General features: G+C 40.7%; 1 protein-coding gene across 1 annotated transcript in view; it reads left to right on the plus strand.

The window, feature by feature from the left end:
• Window positions 1-15660, plus strand: part of arrdc1b (arrestin domain containing 1b) — a 31757-nt gene that overhangs the window by 7225 nt on the left and 8872 nt on the right. The window contains exon 2 of the mRNA XM_037692069.1: window positions 9954-10064. Within this exon, the coding sequence (XP_037547997.1) occupies window positions 9954-10064 (111 nt within the window). The remainder of the gene's footprint in view (window positions 1-9953; window positions 10065-15660) is intronic.

The raw sequence follows: 15660 nt of genomic DNA on the forward strand, positions 1-15660 counted from the left end.
CACTATTAATCAGAAAATAAATACCACTTTATTAATCAGAAAATAAACAAATACCACTTTATTAATCAGAAAATAAACAAATACCACTTTATTAATCAGAAAATAAATAATTAGAAAATAATCAAATACCACTTAATTAGAAAATAATCAAATACCACTTTATTAATTAGAAAATAAATAAATACCACTTTATTAATTAGAAAATAAATAATTAGAAAATAATCAAATACCACTTTATTAATTAGAAAATAAATAAATACCACTATTAATCAGAAAATAAACAAATACCACTTCATTAATCAGAAAATTAAGTTATTTATTTAAATGAAGGAGGAAGGTGGACCATAATATTAGTCAACTGTGCCTGTCAGCAAAATATCCCATGAAGCATTGGTTGCATTGTAATCAAACTTCCAGTAAATGATCATTGGATGTGTTGTTTGTTGTTCTGTCTGTACAGCACTTTGGTTGGCCTTGTAGCTGTTTTAAGTGCTCTATAAATAAAATGTTTAGTATGGTATGGTAAATGTACAGCTGATTAACAACTGGAGCCACTTGATTCAAGATGGCCGCCACAGCCAGCTGACCTTGTAGAACACAAAATGTCTTTAATTCTGTCACATTTATAGATAATGTGCTTTAATTTGATGTGGTAGTAGCTGAGAATCATCCACAACACGGAGTCAAAATGCAGCAGGTTATTTGCAGTTGGATGGCTGTTTGTCTGTTAGCAAAATATCTCATAAACCACAGGATGGCTTTTTCACAAATGTTTCAGGAATCAATCGTTGCAGTGCTTCTTGATGGCAATAAAAGACAAATAAATGGCTGTAACTGAGCTGAGTTCAGATATTGAGCTGACCATTGATGGCAGCAGCTGAGAGTCCTTCTCAACGTGCACTCTGAGCCACTGCTCACCTGTACACAAGAGCAGTATTTATCACGTGAAGTTACTTTAGCAAATGTACAATTGTACAAACACTAGTATTTGTGTAGGTCAGTTTACTTTAGAGAATATTTATTTTGAGATTTTTCCCACTTAGAGTGAAAGTTTATAAATTATTCTCATTTTGGAGATCCATTTTTCTTCTGCACGTTGTTTTTTTTTCCAACAGTTCATGTTTCGAAACGTTCGGCTCGTTCAGGACATTCCTGCTGTGACTTCTGGTATTGGTGCAGTTTAAACTTTTTGAAACATTTATCTTTTTCGGCCATGTTCTTCTCTTTGAAAATGAACGGAGCTCTCTCCACATCTTTCAAACTCTTTAGCTGTTTACCTTTTACTGCTCGTTGCAGCTATTTTATTTATTTTATTTATCCAGGTAGTCTCATTGAGCCACGAGAACTCATTTTCAAGAGAGACCTGTTTAGGGAGCAGATGGTGGGGTGAGGGCCTTGCTCAGGGGCCCAGGGTGGAGCGAATGAGGGTGGAGGCAGGTGTGGGTGTCTCACCTTTTCCACCCACATTTTTTTTATGTTGACGGTACCGGGAGTTGAACCTGCGACTTTCCGATCACAAGCCCATCTTCTAGCCTCTGCGCCACCACTCCCCCAGCTATTGATCTGCTTCAGCTGGTTTCAGCTTCTTTCTGCTCATTTCAGCAGTTTTTCTTGCTTTTTCAGCTACTTTTTAGGTATTTTCTGCTAATTTGCATGTTTCTCTTCCTTTTTGCTAATATCCACCTTCTGTCTGCTCATTTCAGCTGTCGTTCTGCTTCAGCTTGTTTCAGCTTCTTTGTCCTAATTTCAGCTTTTTGTTTTTTTAGCTGTTCCAACTACGTTTTTGCTCATTTCTGTTTTTTTTTTTTTAATTCTACCTAGCTTCTCTCTGCCTATTTTATCTCATTCTGCTGATTTCTGCTGATTTCCAGTTTTATTTTCCTGCTTTCAGCCAACGTCAGCTGTTCAACTTCAGCTCGCTTGAACAGTTTGGTGATGAAACCTTCTCAGCCTGGCTTCAGCTGCTTCAGCTGCTTCAGCAAACATCAGTCAGAAGCGTTCACGTATTTTATTTTGCGCACTGTTACTCCCCTAATATCTAAACGTTTAGACCCGAACCTGATGTGTAGAATATTTGTGATGAGGGAGCTGGTGGATGAAACGCCTGCTGTTTCGTGATGTAAATTCTGCAGGGATCAGCTGCTTGTCGTGCAAACGTTCATCAGATTTACTCTCAAACCGTTCCTTCGGGTCAGAGTTCATCGTTTTCTCCAGGTAAATGAGTGTTTCTGCTCCTTCGTGCTTGGCGTTCGCTGAACGAGGGCATGTCTGAGCGAACAGGGGAGGCTCTGTTTGCCTGCGGGGGATTCCCTTACAGCTCGAGGTTATAGATCAGAGGATCAGGTGGCTCTGTTTGACGTCTCGCTGAGAGCTATCGGACGCTGGAAGAGTGAGAGCGACTAAATGTTCAAAGCGCTTTAAGATTTAATGAGGTGGGGTCGAATTACCGGGCTGCGATACGATGAACAAAGATGGGAGCTCGGAGGCCTTTTCAGAGAAAGAATTAAGATTTTAAGATGTTAGTCCAGTTTTTCTTTGTGCCGTTAAATCTGCAGGTCCAGCCTTGAGTTGCCTTACGTCACCATCCTGGAAGGCATGAATGTGCACGTGAGGAATGTCGAGCAATTCAAGGGATTCATCCCCCCTTTTCCTTTTGTGCTCACATTCCTGACCCACTTTGACCCTGTTCGTCCTTGTTTTGTCTGAGGTGCTTCCTCAGACTCTGGACACCTCAGAAACTAGACTTGAACAACTCCCCTGCATGTTTCTCAGGAAAACGGCACATTGTTCCCACGTTTCGTGCTGACACGTTCAACTGAAAGCTCTTTGTGGTTTCTCCTACAGTCAGACACGCTTTTCTTTTTATACACAAACAATTTTTATCCTACATGAAAGTGCACTTTTTGTTTGAACACCTGAGGGCAAAATGTGTTGCCCAAGTTTCTCCTGCAGAAAAGTTTAGTATCAGTGAGTTTGAAAACATCATTTTAGAGCTGGGGTGTCCACACTCTTTCATCATGCGAGCTACTTTTCAAATGACCAAGTCAAAGTGATGTACCGTATTTTCTGCCGTACACGTCGCACCGCCCCATAAGTCGCATCAGTCCAAATGTGTCTAATAAAGTGGAAAAACACATAAATACATCGCTTCGCTGTATACGTCGCACCTATTATGCGTCACCGCTGACACATCGCTTTGTTTCGCGTCACCGCCAACAACCCGGAAATGTGGGTTGGTAGGCCAAAGGTCGATTGTCTGCCGAATGGCAGCCGCGTGAGCATGCACGGGAGGACTTTAACAAGATTAACACTTAAAACAATTATTTGTTTGCTCAATTTTTAGTAAAGGTGTGTCTCAGTTGAACTTTTACTTAATAAATGCACTTTAATGGTCAAATTAGCTGCATTTCGCTGTGGTGGCGCAGCAAAATGAAGTTGATTTGACGGTTGCTCCAGGCAGACGACAGTGTCAGGCTATGGCAAGCCGATTGTGTCACTAATAGCCACTTGTGCCTATTGCACGACACAGCGGCATGCCATACTACTCGAGTGCCATCTAGCGGCTGAAAGTGGTAGTGTTCAATATTTTCAGTCAGAATGAATGAAAACAGTCACATCTCAGCCAAAACTTGGTTTATAAATATGGGAACAAATCCATAAATATGTCGCTTAGGTGTATAAAAGTTGCAGGGCATGCAAATTACGCAAAAAACTGCGACTTATAGGCCAAAAAATACAGTATAAGGCCCTGTTTACATAAGAACAATTTCTGGAAATGTTAGTGTTTTTCTATGTTTATTGGGGGTAATAAACAAAAAATGAGTGGGTTTACCCCAAAAATGCTGTAGTTTCCATGTCAGTCGGGTTGCCAGATAAGAAATTATTAACTATAGTACTGTGGCTTTAAAATTACAGTATTTTGACGTAAACTGTCACAAGTGGTGTGTAAAGATATTCTAAGATGAGGTGTGTTTGTTGAACGTGCACAAAAAAGGAGGGAGTAAATAAGACAGTTAAAATTTGTCTGGCAACCCTGAAGCTGGCTCAGCTGCATTCATTGTGCATGCAGCGTCTGCATGATAATAATAATAATAATAATAATAATGTCATCACAATGTCAGCACTGTATGTTTCCATACAATGGCGAAATTAGTCTCTGCATTTAACCCATCCACCACCAGGTGGTGCAGTGGGCAGCTATTGAAAGCGCCCGGGGGACATTTTGGGGATTAGACGTGCTGCCCAGAGACGCCACGTGATGTGCAGTGACTGGGGATCGAACCTGGGACTCTCGGGTCCCAAGCCGGCTGCCCTGCCTCTACACCATCTCGGCCCCATGTTCACAGTAACCTACTCCAAACTGGTGAATACACTAACGTCTCTTTGTAACTGGATTTTATTAGTTTTGCTCCTTCATGCTGAACAATGGTGAGTAGCACAAAAAAACACTTTGCTATTTATTAAAACTGTTGTTAGTGCAGAAAAACTTTGACTCTGAAAACTTCATAAATTTCCGGCCTATATCCAATCTTCCCTTTCTGTCTAAAATTTTAGAGTGAGTCATAGCTGATCAACTTCAGACCCACCTCAAATCCAGTAGCTTGTTTGAACCATTCCAGTCCGGTTTCCGTCCAAAACACAGCACCAAAACAGCTCTTCTCAAAGTTACTCATGATCTTTTCCTTTCCTCTGATTCTGGGCAGCTCAGTGTCCTCATCCTTCTGGACCTCTGCAGCTTTTGACACCGTCAGTCATTCCACCCTCCTGTCCCGTCTCAAGTCCAACCTGAACATCACTAGCTCCGCTATGTCCTGGTTTCAGTCCTACCTCACACACCGGCAACAGTTTATTCACATCAACTGCTGCTCCTCCTCCATAACCCCTCTATCCCAGGGTGTTCCCCAAGGTTCAGTGCTTGGTCCTCTCCTTTTCATCCTTTACATCCTCCCCCTTGGTAATCTCATCCGTCGTCATGGCCTCCATTTTCACTGCTATGCTGATGACATACAGATTTACATTTCTGGTGTAGATAAATATGGAAAAATGTAAATATTTTTCCTGAAAACCTCCACTCTGAAACCTGGTTTAAGAGAATGAGGGCTGTGATTGGCTGCCCTGTGTGTCAATCAAGCAATCAAGAAACAAATTTCATAGTGTGGATGGATATAGACTGACATCTATTTATTATTTTATGCCATGTGATCTACCCATAATGCCTTTTCAATCGACTGGTAGATCGCGATCGATGTGTTGGGCACCCCTGTTTCAGAGAGTTGATTGAGTTTATGACGCAGCTGTTGTCAGCACCGATTGACTTATAGCTCATTGATAAGAGAAAACCCTTCTTGCTCTGCCCACTCAGTCCTAATCTGTGCAGTCTAATGAGTAGTGGCGCTAAGATCGTCACCTCCCACGGACGCTCTGAACCGTGGAGGAGAACCTGGACAGACTCCAGTGTTGCAGCAAATCCAAGCAGCTGCTGAGAACTCGTTCTGCTGGCCTTCGTCCCACCACTAAGAGCTCTTTTGTAGAGGAAGGAACCACGTTCGGTCGATATACGATCGACTAAAATAGCCCAAAGTCTGCGGACGTAGGTCCAAAAAACATACGGAAAAATAAAGACAGGAAAATGATTCAGATCAGTGTTGCCTGTTGCTGTCTCAGCTACAGGATTACTTTAAACAGTCCAAAAGTAGCTTTTATATTCTACCTTGGAGATTGTTAATAATGTCTTTAAACTGTACATAGTATTTATACTTATTTATTATCAGCTATATAAAAAACTGTAACGCTTTAAGCAGACTTGTGAAAGCCATGTGGGCGTTCTCCTGTCACATGAAAAGCTGTTTTTCGGTGGTGAAAGTGCTCTCAGTTCGCCGAACGTTCATTACAAGGAGGAAGTGAGGCTCCCAGAGGAAACCGAGACGTTAACTGAGTTGACCTCATCTGAAGCCCTAATTCTGCTAAATAAATCTCATATGACAGCTGTACTGTAGATGAAAGGTGTGTATTTTAGGCTTTTGACTTCTTATGTAACTTTTACAAATCCCAAATATTTGATTATGTGACTTCCATTTAGGATATCAGTCGACCTTTAATTACTCACCTACTTACCTACGTAGCTCCTTACTTACGGTACACAATTACTAGAGCCCGACCCATAAGGAAAATTTGGCTATCGCCGATACCGATGTTGGGAGGGGAAGTCGACCGCCGATAACCGATACAATGGCCGAAGATTTTTGAGCTTTGTCCAAACTACGGCTGAATGATTTAGGAAAATATTCTAATTGCGATTTTTTTTTTCTTTTCGTAAGACTCGCTCTATCGCGGTTTTTCAAAATAAGATTGGACATGACACTCAATTGGCTGATTGATGGATGAGCCGCACGATCGGCATGGAATTTTTATTTAAAATATTTTAAATTATTAAGCACCTGCTGCACGTTTGTGCAGCCCATACTGCAGGAGAAGCTTCCACATGCAGCGTGTCATATCTCCGCTCTGCGTCAGAGAAGTGGGCGTGGTCAAAAGTGCTGGCAGGTGGTAGAGAGCTGAGTTCATGACATGCTGTGCTCTTAGAATGTTTAGAGTTTAGAAACATTGTTTAGAATACTGCAAGAATGTGAGAAGGGTTTAAAACACCTTATTATTTGTATGTATGTGTATATGTGTATATATATATATAAACTACTACTTACTACTTGTACTACTATTTCTACTTCGCAGTTTTTCACTTATCGTGGGGCTTCAGGGTACGAATCCCCCGTGATAAACGAGGGACTACTGTATACTGAACATCATTACATCATCTTTGACATCTTGTCATTAGAAACCTTACAGAACATACTTTATTTCCTGTATGTTTGTTTATTTATTTATTTGTCATTTCTCTGTTCATTGTATGGTCTGACCTTCAGGGTAAATTTCCTGGACATCCACTCCAGGGAAGATTGGCGTAAATGTTTTCCTCTTGTGAATAATCTGTTTTTCTCCATAGAACAATGAACTCCAGTTAGTTTGGTAATGACCCTTGACCCTTCCCAGATAGATGGACAGGAACAGCTGCCTCTCTAAGGTCATTGCTGATGACTTAACGCTCTGTTGTCGCATTAACACACATGTATGCTCACCATCAAGATGAGACCATAAGGCTCTCTCAGCTTATGCCTTTTGGTTTAATTTAGTTTAAATGTATTGACGGAGTACAACAGATGATTTTTTATTTATTTATTGTGTAGTCCAGTTAAAGTCTTTAAAGTGAAACGTTACATTCCCAGAACTGTGATTTTATGGAAAGTTTAGGAACAGTTAATATCTTACCTGTTGTAGAAATGTCTTTGAACGACCTCGGATTGCAGAAATATTTTATTTCCGACTAAACGGACGAGGTATTTATATCTCACCAATCTAATCAGAGTTAAAATTGATTTCTTCAAACTGAGGTTGTTCAAAGAGTTATCTACAACAGGTAAGATATTGTTTGCTCATGGCATGCTTACTGAACTGTGGTTTCATGAAACTGTTAAGATTTTTGCCTTCCTTTAGGATTTAGCCATTTTCATGGTTGCGAGTGGTGTTCAAGCGTCTCTTTAACGTATCAGATGAGCTCCTGGTCCGGTTCGCTCCGCCCGTCCATGACGCAGCTGCAGGAAGCGAGCGTCCCTCGTGCAGCGAAATATTCACGTTCAGCTGCAGCAGCAGAGGATATGAACAGATCACGTCTGGACTGATGTTTATGGGCCGAGCTCAGCTCCTCACTATTCCACTTAATGCAGCCGTGGCTCTTCCTGTGTCTTCTAAAAGCACTTCCTGCGTTGCTTCTGGGAACCGTGTGTTAACGAAGAGTGAAAACTTCCTGGTGTTTCTCTCGATCAGCTGCAGAATGTAATTAACGTCCGGATGAATCGATGTTCGCCTGCGTGGCCGAAGGACTCCGCCTGATATTAGCGCTGATTAAATGAAAGGCTGCAGGCGAGGAGCGCATGTATATTGCCAGAGATTCAGTCTAAAATCGTTTTTTGACGGAGTAACCTCGTTTACATTTCTCATGCGATGTCTGCAAGACGTTGCTCTCGGAGTATATGTTGTGAACGACCCTCAGCTACTTCCTCATCAGATTTTAGCTCGGTAGCTGTAAGTTCGGCTGGGTTATGGCCATTAATGTGTTGGCTAAAGATGAACCGTGGCGGCGGCCATCTTGAATTGGCTTAACTCCAAAAGTTAATCAGTTCAGGCGTTCATACAATATTTTGCTAACAGACAAATTAAGTTGGCTCCAACAGTCAATGGCACACGATTTATGGCATTCGAAGTATGTGTTGGGGACAATGCTCAGCTACTACCACACCACAGTTTTAGCTCTGTTATCTGTAAATATGGCTTAGGTAAAGTCATTGTTGTTTTTAGTAATTGTGCTTTGCTGTGGCGGCCATCTTGAATCAAGCTGACTCCAAAAATGCTCTTTTAAAAGACGTAAGAGTCTGCACCATCTTTCTGCTTGATCTCGCAGCTTTTGTCTCGTTCTTCTCTGTCTGGGTTTGTTTTCTTATCTGTCCCTCCGAGACGGATTTAGCTCGAGACAACGAGGGCAAAAGTCCGACACGCAAGAAGGAACCGGCTCTGCAGGCGGGTTTTGACGCTCCGGTGAACTTTTTCTGTTGACGTCAGCGCTAATAATCTGATCAAGACGTTTGTGTCGACTCTTGATGTTGTCTTTTTTAAAATTTAACAATCAAATGCATTTTTCTGTCCTGCAGTAAATCCATCAACAGTTAAACTCACTCTTCCCATCAGTTGACTCAGTAAAACGGAAACTTCCTCCGATCGCTCCTGCCGCTCGGTGCACGTGGTCAAACCACAGAAGGAGCGATGATTTATCTTCTCGTGCTTTACTTTTAAAATCATTTTTACAATATTCAACGTGTAAAGTCCTGACTATTCATGTTGTAGTTTCCCAACCGACTGTTTTCCCTATTAAAATTTATTTTAACGTGCAAATAGAGGAAGCAACCAATTCTGACATTTATGGAAATTACATTTAAAAACAAGTTGTTCTTATTTATCAATATTTCTTGCATTATTTGTAAATTAGTAGTGAGGGAGATGTGCTTTAACCATCAATTAACCATTGACTTGAAGTCTTTTGTGGACAGCTGCAGTTTATTGTCTCAGTTTGACACATTTAGGTTTAAATTTATTTTGTTTATTTATCCTTTATTGTAAAAGGGGTTTGAGAAACTTCCATTTTGGCGTGTGGCTGTAAGGTTTCATGTCCAAATGCAAGATGGCTGCCAACATATATGCATATTATTAAAATTATGAGTTGAATATCGTGAAAAATAAGCAATGCCAACTTCTGTTTTGCATCTAGGCTTCGTAAAAGTCACTATCAAAAATCTTTGTTGCCAAGTCAAAATCCACGACCGTACATTTCTAGTTTTTATATTGTTTAAAAGTATTATTTTCCTCAAATGATTGGGGCCATTGTACCAGGTGTTGGATAAAATGTTTCCCTCCACTCGCCAGGATCTGTCACTACGCTGCCTCGAACTAGAAAAAAAACTACCCCCATTCAAAAACTATAAACATTCAAGATTCAACTCGCTCAGCGATGGAGGACATCAGCTTGTTTTACCAGAAAGGTCCCATTAAAAAAAACTCTCTTCTTCCAGGGAGTCCTGGCCAAGATGGCGGCCTGAATACAAATCAAGAACAATCATATTAAAGTCTCAGCCCATAAAGAAATCAGTAAAAGTCACATTTATGTAGAATTATAAATGGAATCGGACATTTTACGACTGCTCTGCGACTTGTTTATAGTTCAACAGCTTTATTTGTTAATATAGAAAAAGACGTTCTAAATATTGGTCACGTTGCAGAAGCGAGCTTGAATATCGGCGCCGGTTGTTTCTCAGCAAACAAACAAATTGTACTTTCTGTTTCCCCCACAGCCATCAAGGTGAACTGCCAGGGCTCATGTGGGATCTCGAGCAAAGTGAACGACTCCTCGTGGAGTGTGGAGGAGCAGTACTTCAACAGCACGCTGTCAGTAGCTGACAAAGGTACGAGTCGCGCTACAAAACTGTTCAACCAGGTGTTTTTCCAACATTCAGTTTGCTAACAACCTTTATTTTAACACATATGTGAAGGGATTAGTGTTAAAATATAAACGGTTGAAGCGTTCCAATCGAGCATTTTGAACAGTAATACCATTTTTCCTCATTGTAACATCTTCGTTTCTAATTAATTATAGATTAGATTAGTCATAACCAACAGTCATTTCTAACTCTGGATCCTGCTTATTAAAAGCTCCATAATCAATTGTGAATATTAAATGTGCAATCAGAAGAAGCCGTGAGCTCATAGGTTTATTTTTTATTTTGTAAGTGTGGTTGTGTGTGGGGGTATCTTAGTAATTGTCTTATAAGCAGTTTGAATAAAATCACTTACTGGAAATCCGGGAAAAATTTTCACAGACATCAAAACTAACAGCAACAGCACAAATATAAACAAACCTCTAATGAAATAAAAAGATTGCAAGACTGTGTCCGCTGCTCAAAGTTTAGAGCTTGAGTTGCTTTGGATTATTTTTTGTTTTTGAAGGAGTCCTGCGCTTGTTAGCCGTTAGCTTGACTCTGTTAGCTTCACTCTGAGTAATAGTTTACATTGAGCAGCTCTTAGCTTCACTTTTAAGTTGCTGTTAGTTTCTCTTGAGGTAGTTGTTAGCTTTACTCTGTATCACTGTTGGCGTCACTCTGAGTAGCTGTTAACTCTTGAGCTAACTTTAGCATTGCAGGTGTTAGCTCTTGAGCTAACTTTAGCTTTGCAGGTGTTAGCTTCATTCTGAGTAGCTGTTAACTCTTGAGCTAACTTTAGCTTTGCAGGTGTGAGTAGCTTTTAACTCTTAAGCTAATTCTACCATCACTGGTGTTAGCTGCATTCCAAGTAGCTGTTAACTGCTAGCTTACTTTAGCTTTGCTGATGTTAGCTTTACTCTAAATAGTTCCTAACTCTAAGCTAACTCTAGCTTCACTGGCGTTAGTTTTATTCAGAGTAGCTGTTAATTGTTAGCTAACTTTAGCGTCATTGGTGTCAGCTTTAATCTGAGTAGCTTTTAACTGCTAGCTAACGCTAGCTTCACTGGCGTTTGCTTCACTCTGGGTCGCTCTTAACTCTTAAGATAATTATAGCATCACTTGTGATAGCTTCATTCTGAGTAGCTATTAACATTAAGCTAACTCTTTTTGGTGTTAGCTTGATATTACTGTTGCTGTTAGCATAACTCTCTGTTGGTGGATTCTTTCTTGGTGTTAGCTTCACTCAAAGTAGCTGTTAGTTTTTGTTTGAATAACCTAGCTTAACTCTGTGATGGTGTTAGCGTCACTCTAATTCTGTGTTAGCCTTACTCATTGTTGGTGTTGGCTTCACGTTGAGTAACTGTGTGTCTTACGCTGCATTAGCCTTATGTTGCGTAGCTGTTTGTTCAACTCCCCCATGAGAACATCCTCCCCATTCTACAAACGGGAATCATTCAGATTGTCTGCTTCACAGAAAAAAAATCCCCTAGCTCTGCCTCAACATGCCACCACATAGCTAGAAGTGTATTTTGGCTTTCAGTTATCGTTGACTTCAAGATAAAACAATAAGACCATTTTTAAAGGCAGTAATTGCATTTGTTTTGCTTCTTAAAACAGTAGCATTTAATTCACATCCACATAGCATTGTGTAAAACTGCCAGACACACAGAGATGGTGATTTACAGCACATCCTCAGTCTGCGCTCCTCTTTATCTCTTTCTCTTCTGAAAATGGTTTGTTTGGCCCCTGAGGGCTGGGCAGCCTTGGAAGACTGAAATAGGAAGGGTGACAGAAAATCAGCACACACACACAAAGTAAGTGACGCTCGCTGTGGGTGACTGATAATGTGGTATGCCACAAATGCTTGACGGTTGGGGGAGTGAGAACCAGAGATGTCGCCGTCGGTTCTTCATCCTGTCACTGTTCTCACTTAATGATCACCAGGAACTCTTACTCCCCTGCAGTCAGTTGAATTTAGGTTCTAATGGGGGAAAATGTAGCGTTTTTACGTCGGTACCGTTGTGATATTCCTAATTTCACTCATTCATTTACAGCAATGCTAATTTAAAATCAGAAAAACGAGTTCAGAATTAAAAACGTCTGTATTACCTGTTTTCAGATGTCCAATTCTGTCACTTTGGTTGTTTTAATGCTTCTGGAACTGCACATGTAAACATTTTATACAACCATGTTTGTTGGGATTTTTGAGCTCTTTACTTTAATCAGATAATTTCCCAGAATTCAAGGAGTTTCTGATTAACTGTACAAAATACAAACAACATGTGTATTTATTAGTAGATAAAGAATGACGGATTGGCTGTCTTGATTTATTTGGCCAACGTTGGTCACTTAGCAAATTGGCTGTCACTAAATCAGTTATCAAGTTGGCGATTAATTGTCTCAGAAATTATTGCGATAATATTGTTTGAAATTTGACAATAATTAGTAATTATTGTCAAATTTAAGAAGAAATGTTGGTTAATTTTTGTGTGTAGTACATTTTTTGACCACTGGATGGCATTATAAGACCGTTTGAACAGAATGATGGATAGTGAGGGAGCGAGCAGTGTGTCTCTTTAAGAAAAATGGGAGGGAGGCCCCTTGACGTGACATGGGCTGTCTCTCTTCAGTTCTCAAAATGGCGGCCGCTCGGTGTGGTTTGAGCTCTTTAGCATTTGTCACACAAAGCTTTTAATAAAAAAATCAGTAAACAAGTTCTCAGCTTCTTTTTGCAGAGAAAAACAACTTTTTACACGAAGGCACGGGTTTCAAGCGTGAATTTTGGAGCTTCGACAAGACGAAAGTTTATTCCTCGAGGTCGGCCTGTTAGCTTAGCTCGTAGCTTAGCTTTTCAGCTTAGCTGCTTTTAACGATCCAAAACGCAATTTTGTACGGTTAAAACGGATTTTAAAGAGAAAGGAAGGGGTCAGTGAAGAACCGGAGTTGAACCTTTTTTCATCCAGTGTCTTCAGTAGAAAGAGAGAGACACACGAAGAAACGATAAAGCCGATAAATGAAAATGAGGTCGATAGTTTTCATTTATCATGCGATTGATTTATTGTTTATCGCGACAGGTCTATTATCATGTAGGAGAATGAGGATGCAGCAGCCTCATTCTGTAACTTATAATTTAGTTTTAAGTGTACAAATTATTTCAAGAGTTGTTCAATATTTATTTATATTTAGCAGTATTGTTAAATTAAAATGTAACGATTTTTAGAGAGCAAAGACCATTAAAATCACACATCGGTTAACCTCTTATCACCACTCTGATACTAAAACTAACATTTAGTAAACATTGTTTGTGTAAACAACAGGCTCGAGTATAAATGAGACTAGGCACAAACATTTCACTAAAGGCCATGTTTTATCAGGCGCACACGTGAAGGATTCTTGTGTGATTTCAGCTCGAACACCAGCAGCTGACGATCACGCTGCTTTCTGCTGCTTCCCTTTCAAAGGCTACGAACTAATAAATGTTACAAGGAACTGAGAAAGTCTTTAGGTGTCAAATATTGACACAGGTTTATCTGCACATGTCCTCAGTTGTGATGATAAACAGGTTTTTCTGTCTGCCTGAGTTAGTTCAGAAAGCACGACTGCTTCCTGTCTCTGCAAACGAACACAAAGACAAAGTGTGGCCACCTTCTCCTCGGCCGTCCTCAGAAAGTCAGACTAATGGAAAAAGTTGTGCCCGTTGTCTAATGAGGCGAGACGCGTCGCTGTCTGGAAGGATTTAATTGGGCCGTCGGCTCCTTCAGAGAATTAATCAGCTTGTTGGCTCGAGGTGCTCAGAGTGACAGAAACGTATTTATTATTGGAACCTCGTGCTTCGGCTTGTAATTTGATGTCTGCCGACACTCATTAATTAATATAGAAACAAAATGTGAAAATGAGTATTGAAATATATGTTTTGAATCAGTTTTGAGTAACTTCTTGTTTTAAAACCAAAATAATTAGTGACTTTACAAACAGCTGATCTCCAGTTATACAGAGTTTGGTTAGCCCCCCTCACATGTGTACATTCATCGGTAGTTGGACTAACCACGACCCAGCGGTCACCCAACCTACTGTCAAAACTCTGAACACCTTGGCTAAATCAGAGGTTTGATGCAGCAGATGGGTGGGAAATTAAGCATCTCCCCAACACGCAAACACGTACAGACATTAATAATTTATTACATGCCATGGCCTTTATGGAGGGGCAAGCCTCCCTTTGAATGTTGCTAGTGCAGTGGTCCTCAAGGGCCACCGTCCATCATGTTTTAGTCATTTCCCTGCTCTTCAGTTGGTCTTAAAGTTCTGCAGAGGCCTCAGTTTTTCACATCATCATTATTAACAGCAGTTTGGCTACAGGTGTGGTCCCCGATGTTTTAAAACATGCAGTGGTAACTCCATTAATTAAAAAACCCGGACTTGACCCTGCAGCTCGTTCAAACTTCAGGCCAATCTCAAAACTTCAATTTCTTTCTAAAATCTTGGAGAAAATAGTTTTAAGTCAACTAACCAAGTTGTTGAATGTAAACTGAATTTTTGAGATTTTTCAGTCAGGATTTAAACACCTGCACAGCACCGAGACAGCTTTAGTAAGGGCCTGTAATGACGTTCTGCTAGCGAATGACTCTGGTGAGTCTGTGATCCTGGTACTCCTCGACCTTACCGCTGCATTTGACACTGTTGATCACAGCATCCTTATGTCACGGCTAGAACACTGGGTTGGGATTACAGGGGTGGCGCTAGAATGGTTCCGTTCGTATCTGAGTGACAGGAGTTTTTGTGTTAACTTTGGCAATCATTTATCTGCTTCTGTCCCTCTTTCCTGTGGGGTCCCGCAAGGCTCCATTCTTGGACCCCTTCTGTTCTCATTGTATCTGCTCCCCTTGGGGTCCATCCTGAGGAAACATGGTATTTCGTTTCATTGTTACGCCAATGACTCTCAGATTTATCTGCCTTTAAAACCAAACAGTTCCTGCTCCATCCACCCTTTGCTAAAATGTCTTGATGACATCAAGACTTGGATGGCTGCGAACTTTTTGAGTTTTAATGATCAGAAGACTGAGGTCATTGTGTTTAACCCAAGCTCTACCACTGTCACTGATCCTGTAAACCTGCACTCCCTTCAGCCACATCTAAAGCAGTCGGTTACCAATCTCAGGGTAGTGTTAGACTCGGACTTTAAGTTTAATAAACAGATCAACTCTGTTCTACAAAAATGCTTCTTTCAGCTGAGGCAAATAGCAAAGCTTAAGTCTGTTCTGTCCAGATCCGACCTTGAAAAACTAGTCCATGCATTTATTACAACCCGGCTGGACTACTGTAACTCACTTTATGTTGGGGTTAGTCAGGCTTCACTTTCACGTCTCCAGCTCGTACAAAATGCTGCAGCTCGGCTACTAACAGGAACTCGCAGGTTTGAGCACATTACTCCGGTTCTGTCCTCCCTTCACTGGCTTCATGTACGTGTCAGAGTTGATTTTAAAATTCTCCTGCTGACATTTAAGTGCATTAACGGCCTTGCACCATCATATCTCTCTGACCTTCTTCATCCTTATACTCCTTCTCGGGCTTTGAGATCATCAGA

This window comes from Nematolebias whitei, chromosome 18, assembly GCF_014905685.2.
Source record: "Nematolebias whitei isolate Nwh7 chromosome 18, NemWhi1, whole genome shotgun sequence".
In the NCBI taxonomy this organism is placed as follows: domain Eukaryota; kingdom Metazoa; phylum Chordata; class Actinopteri; order Cyprinodontiformes; family Rivulidae; genus Nematolebias; species Nematolebias whitei.